This window comes from Hippocampus comes, unplaced genomic scaffold, assembly GCF_001891065.2.
Source record: "Hippocampus comes isolate QL1 unplaced genomic scaffold, H_comes_QL1_v1.1 scaffold225, whole genome shotgun sequence".
NCBI classification, from domain to species: Eukaryota; Metazoa; Chordata; class Actinopteri; order Syngnathiformes; family Syngnathidae; genus Hippocampus; species Hippocampus comes.
The window spans coordinates 184,310-192,994 of NW_017805197.1; the positions used below are offsets into that span (position 1 = coordinate 184,310).

At 60.5% G+C, this 8,685-nt stretch overlaps 1 protein-coding gene across 1 annotated transcript; it reads left to right on the top strand.

The window, feature by feature from the left end:
- Positions 1–676: 676 nt before the first annotated feature.
- LOC109515202 (ectonucleotide pyrophosphatase/phosphodiesterase family member 2-like) lies at positions 677–6,944 on the top strand. The gene is made up of 25 exons (XM_019868829.1): positions 677–833; positions 982–1,087; positions 1,280–1,429; positions 1,505–1,630; positions 1,700–1,760; positions 1,854–1,951; positions 2,063–2,142; positions 2,477–2,596; positions 2,674–2,729; positions 2,822–2,887; positions 2,971–3,043; positions 3,417–3,525; positions 3,591–3,716; positions 4,140–4,171; positions 4,235–4,362; positions 4,639–4,717; positions 4,787–4,874; positions 4,950–5,128; positions 5,220–5,280; positions 5,442–5,581; positions 5,728–5,869; positions 5,958–6,035; positions 6,210–6,342; positions 6,417–6,570; positions 6,644–6,944. The coding sequence occupies exons 1-25, from the start codon at positions 816–818 to the stop codon at positions 6,812–6,814; spliced, it is 2,574 nt and encodes an 857-aa protein (XP_019724388.1). The 5' UTR covers positions 677–815; the 3' UTR covers positions 6,815–6,944.
- Positions 6,945–8,685: the final 1,741 nt, after the last annotated feature.

Here is an 8,685-nt window from a genome sequence, read left to right on the forward strand (position 1 = left end):
GGGATCACAGCACTAAGCATGGCCTCAGGTGACGGCCGCCGGCATGGCCAATTGTGGCGTCTGCTGGTTGAGCAAGTTAATCCAGCCCTGGGGCATGCGCGCGCGCATGTGTGTGTGTGTGTGTGTGTGTGTGTGTGTGTGTGTGTGTGTGTGTGTGTGTGTGTGTGGTTGTGTGTTTGTGTGTGGTCCATGTAAGATGAGGAGAATGTTGAATGACATGAGAGGGAAGAACGCAGCGTTCCGGAAGGATCTCAGTGATGTGCTGTCAACTTCGTCATGCTCTTGACACACACTTGCGTGCGCGCGCGGACACACACACACACACACACACACACACACACACATACACACACACTACACTCAGTGTGAATGCTTGCTCCTGCGGTGCTGGATGGTGTTTAGTCTCCACTACCAACGTCCATGTTAATGGGCACACCAGAAAGTAAGAGGTCAGAGGTCATATGTCAGGTGGATCTTGCACATCAGAAATGGTTGAACCCCCCCCCCCACGCTTGCCCTCTAACAGACGACAACAAACCTGGGGACACACACGCACACACACACACACACACACACACACACAAAACCACCCCCCACCCCCCCTTTGCTCCATTCTCATTGGCTGGACAAGACAAACAATGACCCAGTTGGGGTGGGAGGGGGGGAGCACATAGCGGGGGCAGGAGGACGAGAGAGAGAGAAAAAGTGCGAAACAGAGCGCGAGCGGTCGCGCATCGATCTGCACAGGCGCATCGAGTTCTCCTGGCGGACGTTGGACACTTTTCACTTTTCACTTTGTTGTCTGGCTGACCAACATGCTCGTCAACTATTTGGTAAGCGTCTCTTTTCATCTTTGTCTCCTTGTCACGCGGGACATCCACGCGTGCGCCGACTTGGCTCGATCATGACGGCGAAGACAATGAAGCGCTTGAGCGTGTCAACAAAGACGCCAAAGTATCTTTTGATGACGTCCGTGTGCAGCTGCTGCTGGCGTTGAGCGGGTGGCGCTGTGACATCACGGCGGCGTACGTCTTTCAGGCCAGCCGACCGGCTGAGGGCGGAGACGCCCCGCCCGCGCACACCAAAGGTGAGACTAAACTCCGGGAGACTTTGGAACGGCACGGATGACCGGCCCCCCCCCCACCCCCCGAGTCCGGTTTCTTGCGTCCCCGCTATCTGCCGCGTCCCATGTCCGCTTTCTCGATGCCCACCGTCTCGTGTTCCTGCTTTGCTCCGCCTCCCCGCAACGTCCCGGCTCCCCTCCGCCGTGTTCCCGCAGTGGTGTCCGAGTGGGTGAGCTCGTCAGGCTCGTGCAAAGGTCGCTGCTTCGAGCTGGAGGAAGCCGAGCCGCCGGGGTGCCGTTGCGACAACTTGTGTAAAACCTACTACAGCTGCTGCTCCGACTTTGACCAGCACTGCCTCAAAACAGGTCAGTCAGTCCGCACACACGCGAGCCGGCGCGCACGGAGCCCATGTTGATCCCGCGTGCGGCCCGTGTCGCTAGCGGGGCGCTTCGAGTGCCGTCCGGAGCGTTGCGGTGAGGAGAGGAAAGACGAGCACGCCTGCCACTGCACCGACGACTGCCTGGAGAAAGGAGACTGCTGCTCCAACTACAAGGCGGTCTGCAAAGGTACCGCCGAACGTCCCGCTTGACTCGGCTCCGACTCCTAAGTCGTCTGCTTTTGCCGCCATTGTCCAGGCGAGGCGTCATGGCTCCAAGGAGACTGCGAGGAGATCGTCAGTGCCGAGTGTCCCGCCGGGTGAGTCGGCGGAAAGAAACTCTCCCGCCGGCGAGCGGCGCTCCGCTGGCATGGGACAAGCAAATGTTTTGTATTGTTTCTGGTGGCCCGCAGTTTCGTCCGACCGCCGCTCATCATGCTGTCCGTGGACGGCTTCCGAGCGTCGTACCTGAAGAAAGGCGTGTCTGTCATGCCCAACATCCAGAAACTCAGTAGGTGGCCCCGGAACGTAAACCCACTCGGCCCCTTGACCCCCAAGCGCCTGCCCGGCGCCAAGTCGCCGCGTCTTCTACAGGTTCGGCCTAACGGCTTCCTCCCACCAGGATCATGCGGGACGACTGCTCCGTACATGCGGCCCGTCTACCCGACCAAGACCTTCCCGAACTTGTACACGTTGGCCACGGTGAGTCAGGTGTGACCCGCTCATGTGCGCTGAGTCGAAACCGGGGGGGGCCACCGGTGTTCGCGCGCCAGGGGTCCCCGCACGGCAGCCGACAGCGGCTTGTTAGGACCTTGGCGGCGTCCCAGGGGTCTGCCAGAGACCACTCGCACCCGGGCAGTCGCGATGGGCCACAATTGCCGACGCGCAGGCACCACCCCTGAGGTCCCGACGTGGCGGTTGGCCCCAGTGGGGGTCTAGGTCCACCGGGGCTGGGCAGGACCTCAGGAGCTCGCCAGGGGCGGCGGTGTGACGGGACTCCCCGTACGTGACGTTCCACCGTGTCCCACCTCGGCAGGGCCTCTACCCGGAATCCCACGGGATCGTGGGTAACACCATGCACGACCCGGTGTTCAACGCCACCTTCAATCTGCGGTCCCGAGAAAAGCTAAACCATCGATGGTGGGGCGGGCAGCCGGTGAGTGGCGGCGGCGGCGGGCGTACGGGCGGCGACGTCACTTACTCTTTGCTCTCACGCGTCGGTCTGCTCCGCAGATCTGGATCACAGCAAAGGAACAAGGCGTCAAAGCCGGAACCTTCTTCTGGCCCTGGTACGTGGACGCTGCTACTGACGTACTCGGTACCGGTCGCTTCCGTTAGCGTGGACTCCCCTTTGCTGATGATGTCATCATCGTGGGTTCAGGGTCATCGAACTGGAGAGACGCATCCTCACTATCCTGCAGTGGCTGAAACTGCCTGACCAACACAGGTCCAAGACAAGCGCGCTTCAGCCGGGCTCGGCGTCCGCTTTTAACCCCGTTGTGTTGTCGTGCGCTGCTGGCGTGTCCACAGGCCTTACGTGTACGCGGTGCACTCGGAGCAGCCCGACACCTTCGGACATCGCTGGGGCCCGCTGAGCAACGAGGTGAGGACAACTCCGTGGTCCACTAAGTAGACCCAAGAATAAACATGAAAAATCATCGGAATATCCACAACGAGGGCATCAGAAATGCAGTGAGAACGTAAAGCAAGTCTCTCGCGTACTTGGCCAATTTGGAGACCGCGAAAGAAGCTCCGCGTCAACGTCTGCGCTTCAGGATTGGGGAAGGAAGGAAGGATGAAGCATCCATCGGCCTTGCTCTCATTCCTTCCTCCATAATCAGCACAAAAGGATCGTGACGGAACGATCCGGGGCCACTCTTGAAAAATCCCCAACGAGAGCGGAGGGACTCGGCGGTAGCCACGGAAACGGCAGAAAATAACATTCGGGCCAAGTATGATCATGCGTGTTTGCGCAGCTGGACAACACGCTGCGGCAGATCGACGGCGTGATCGGTCAGCTGATGAACGGCCTGAAGCAGATGAACCTCCATCGCTGCGTCAACGTCATCGTCGTGGGCGACCACGGTGAGGCTGCGCCCCCCCCGCCAGGACGACCGCCGCCATGACAATTTAGGCGTGCTCCCCCGCAGGGATGGAGGAGGCGCACTGCGACCGCACCGAGTTCCTCAGCAGCTACCCGCTCAACATCGATGACATCACGCTCATCCCGGGCTCGCTGGGCAGGATCCGGCCTCGGGACCCCAAGTCCGGCAACTGTGAGTCACCGTTGCGCTTTCGCAGGCAGTCGCCTGCCCCGCTTCAACTTGAGTCGGTGCGACGCGTCCGCTTCCTGTCGCGCTCATCTTCTCCCTCCCGCTACCTGGCCGCTTGACACGTCGCGCGCGTCTCGCGCCGCTCGGCGTCTGCTACCTGCTGACTTGGCGGCCACCTCCTCCTACTCGACTCGCTGAGGCAGAGGTGGACCGCTACCTGACTTCCTCGTACGGAGCCCATTTCCGGTTGCGCTCGGATTTCTTGCGCCGCGTCCGCTAGCCGGTTTGCCAGCTGCTCGTCTCGGGCTCGGCGCCACCAGACAGGTCCCGCTCGCGAAACTTTGACTCAGTCCGCCGCTTCCCTCCGTCTTCCCGCTGAAGCTCGGCCGCTCCGTTCTGAGCGCCCGCATGTGTGTCGCCCCACAGACGACCCCTGGCAGGTGGTCGCCAACCTGACGGTGAGTGAGGGGCGCCGCCCCGGCGAGCGTCGCGGGTGGTTTTTGACCTTCTGCGGGTTGCAGTGCAAGATGGCGACGCAGCACTTCACGCCGTACCTCAAGCAACATCTGCCCAAGAGGCTCCATTACGCCAACAACCGCCGCATCGAGGACGTGCACCTGCTCATGGAGAGGAAGTGGCACGTTGCCAGGTAATGCCGCCCCCCCCCCGTCACCGGCTCGTCGGCCCGCCACCTTTGTCACACGCCACTGGCGGACGCACGCGCTGCTTTTTGTCACCCGGGGCTCACTAACGCTCCACGCGGCGCCTCCGCCGGAAGCCAAGCGAGCGCCACCTGCGCCGCATCGGTCCCATGCCGCCAAGGAACCCGCTCGTGTCCTGCTCTGGTCACGCGCGGGCTCATGAGGGCCTTTGATTTTCCTGAGCGCCTCGCTCGCATCTGACGCCCTCGATGCCGCGCCCGCAGGAAAATGCCAGAAAAGATGCGTCCGCGCTGCGGTTTCTTCGGTGACCACGGCTTTGACAACAAGATCACCAGCATGCGGGTGCGTCGACTTGATTTGTGGTGGTGGTTTTCCACGCGAGTCCTGACCAAGTTCCCGCTCGACCTATAGACCATCTTCATGGGACACGGGCCCAGCTTCCGGTTCCGCACCCAAGTGCCCGAGTTTGACAACATCGAGCTGTACAACGTCATGTGCGGTGAGTCACGCGAGCGCCGAGAGCGGGCGCGCACGCACGCAAGCGAAGGTGACCCCGGCCCTCGCTCGATCGCAGACCTTCTCGGGCTGAAGCCGGCGCCAAACAACGGGACGCACGGGAGCCTGAACGCCATGTTGAAGTCGCCGCCTTTCCAGCCGCGAATGCCGGAGGAAGTGTCGCCGCCGGCACGGGACGAGGAGCCGGCAGACGTGCCGGCGGTCGCCTTTGACCTCGGCTGCAGCTGTGATGACGAGGTCAGCCGGGGTGGTGACGACAGCCGCCGGGGTGGGCGCAAGTGGCGCCTGCCCCCAAAAAGGTCTCTGACGTTTTTGCGGCTGCTTGCAGAACAAAGTGGAGCCGAACGTGGAGGCTTTTGGCCCCGCCCAAGACGGCTTCTACGACTACAGTACGTGTCCCCCCACCCCCCCGACTCACGATATTTTTTTGGGGGGGGACGTTGGCAACCTTGAAGGAATCCTTGATGAGAAACCAACGTTCCCCTTTACCCCCCCCCCCAACCCCGCTCCCTCGGACGCCATCACCCCTCATCTGTTGCTTGTCCCGCAGACGTGACCCAGCTCCCTTTCGGCCGCCCCGCCGTCATGTTTGACGCTCGTTACGCTTTGCTGCGCCACTCCGACTTCATCAGCGCGTACAGCCGCCAGCTCACCATGCCGCTGTGGACGTCCTTCACGCTGACGCCGCAGGTACGCCAGCATGCGCGCGCCGCCGCCTCGTCGGCTCGGCGAGCGCCCGGTGCCGGCCGGGTGACGCGAGCGCGGGCTTCGGTGGCGGAGGAAGTCGGTGAGCAGGTGTGCCTTCGGGCAACCGTGACCGGGCTGTTTTTCACCAGGACGATACGGTTCCTCTTGCGGAAGGCTCCGCCGGCAGCCCGTGCCTGCGGAGAGACCAGCGAGTGTCAGCCGAGCACGCCGCCAGCTGCGGCGCCTACGAGCAGAACCGCCTCCTCGGCTACGGCTTCCTCTTCCCACCCGGTAGACGCGTGCGTGCGGCAGCCAAGTGGCGGCGGCGGCGCCCGCGTGTCGAGTCAACTTGTTGTTTTTTTTGGTTTCCGGTCCACAGATTTGGCGTCGTCACCCGAGTCCAAATATGAGGCCTTCCTCATCACCAACACGGCGCCTATGTTTCCCGCCTTCACCAGTAAGTCAGGCGCCGTCTGTGTGTCGCGCGCGCGCCGCGACGTCGGAGCAGAGCTCTCGGCGTCTTTGCTAGCCAGACAAAGGAGGCGCTGTCCTTCCCGGGACGGAGCGTCCCTCCGCATCTCGGGTTCATGGCGGCCCTCGGGTGAGCTAACGCGTCTGCGTGTGCCCTCAGGAGTGTGGCGCTACCTGCAGGGGGCGTTGCTTCGGCGCTACGCACAAGAGAACCGTGGCATCAATGTGCTGGCGGGACCCGTCTTTGACTACAACTACGATGGGCGCCGCGATACCCTGGAGGAGATTCAAGAGTGAGCGCGCACTCATCAGCACGAGGTGAGCGAGCGCCGACGGTCACCCGGGGTAACCGCGGTCGCGTGTGCAGGTGGTCTCCCGGCACGCCGCCCGTGCCCACCCACTACTTCACCGTGGTGACCGCCTGCCGCCGAGCCAACCAAACGCTGGACGAGTGCGACGGCGATCTGCGCGTCTTCGCCTTCCTGATTCCTCACCGCGACAACAACAGCGAGACCTGCAAGGTGAGTTCCGCCCCACCGTGACGAGGCTCCCGGCTAAGGCGGGCTCACTCACGCGCGCCCGTCCTGCGCGCAGAGCGGAGACAGCGAGCGGCTTTGGGTGGAGGAGCTGCTGCATCTTCATACGGCCAGGGTCCGAGACGTGGAGATACTCACCGGGCTGGACCTCTACCGGGCCAACAACCAGAGCTACGGCGCCGTCCTGAGCCTCAAGACGTACCTGCACACCTTTGAGACGGACGACTGACGCCGAAGCGTCCGGAAGCGTAGGCCCGGCTGACACCAAACCTCCCGGCACCCAAACGAGACAGACAGAAGACACCCGACCGACCGACCGACACCCGACACCCGACAGACGCGACGCAACCAACCGGCGGACGCCGGCGGGAGGGATGCCCGCCGCCGTCAGACAGCCGACCGCCTGACCTACCGATGCGCGACTAGCTTACAGCGGACCCAGCGACCCCCGACCCGACACAGCACACCCGAGCGAAACAAAAAGACGCCTAACCGAGAGACGGCCCTCAAACTGACGCCACCCTGCGCAACTGACCGAAAGACAAAAACCGGGTACAAGCTTCAAACTCTTCCTTTTGGTGTTCATTCAACGTTAAGACGAGAGCGTCGTGGAACCGAGTTCTCTCGCCTGCCGTGCCCGATTGTGTCCAAATCCAGTGAAAGCACGCGTGCGTTTGACTCCTGAACTTTTTGCTCGGTCTGACGTCAGCACCTTTGTCGTCGTCGGTCCCTGCGGCGCGGCGCGGCTCCCGGGTTTGACGCTGCGCTGCGCTCAGGTAACATCGTCCGTCTCCCGGCTTTTATTTAACACATGCAACAAAATAACAAAAGGCACCAGTAAAGGACTTTGCCGTGTGGAGTGAACTCTTTTGTCATTTCCAATTTGTCAGCTCACTTTTCAGGAAAAAAAAACAATTTCAAAGGCTCAGCGTTTCCTTTTTTTTTTTTTTTCGTTTTTTTGAAATTGACCTCTTTTCGGTCCCTGCGGCGCGGCGCGGCTCCCGGGTTTGACGCTGCGCTGCGCTCAGGTAACATCGTCCGTCTCCCGGCTTTTATTTAACACATGCAACAAAATAACAAAAGGCACCAGTAAAGGACTTTGCCGTGTGGAGTGAACTCTTTTGTCATTTCCAATTTGTCAGCTCACTTTTCAGGAAAAAAAATAATTTCAAAGGCTCAGCGTTTCCTTTTTTTTTTTTTTCGTTTTGTTGAAATTGACCTCTTTTGCATCGTCTCTTTCAAACAGAGGGACGGGGTTTCATTTTGAAATGATCATCAAAACGGAAATTTAGGAGGGATGGGCGCACCCGAAAAGGCAATTAGCAATATTAAGTAAAAGAGTTTTTACGTCGCCTGAAATTCGATTGTTTCACGTGTCTGTGTTGCTCGGGGTGAAGCCGACGCTGCGGTCTGAATTGAACCACTTCCGATTTGCGAGCGCACAGAAGCTGAGCAAGTCGGGCAAAGCGCTCCCGTCACAGACACAAAAAGTGTTTGTGTGAAAAACGAGTTGATTGATTGATTGATTTCGTCACTGATTTGACGCGGGAGGAGGCAAATTCGGCAGCACGCGCACTTGAAACGGAACGAAAGACGAGACAAGGCAAGAATGGTCCTACCTGAGGTCCGCGAGCGCCAAATGGCTTGCCAGCGAGTGGCACGTCCAAAGGCTCCTTTTGACACCAAAGCACTCTTAGTTTGCTCCATCGACGGTTCCCTCGGTCGAAACGACACGAGCCGGTTCTTTTGGCGGCCGAGCACCGAACCCCTCCGCCGAACACTCGACGTGTGCGTCGCCATCTTCGGCGTCTTGGGAAACGGCGCGCTAGCAAACGTTCCGGCGCACCCCTTCAAATGCGACTTCTTTCAACGCGCTTTGGAATTCACTCAGTAAGTCTGCCTTCCTTTTTTTTTAGACCCGAGCCGGTTCTTTTGGCGGCCGAGCACCGAACCCCTCCGCCGAACACTCGACGTGTGCGTCGCCATCTTCGGCGTCTTGGGAAACGGCGCGCTAGCAAACGTTCCGGCGCACCCCTTCAAATGCGACTTCTTTCAACGCGCTTTGGAATTCACTCAGTAAGTCTGCCTTCCTTTTTTTTT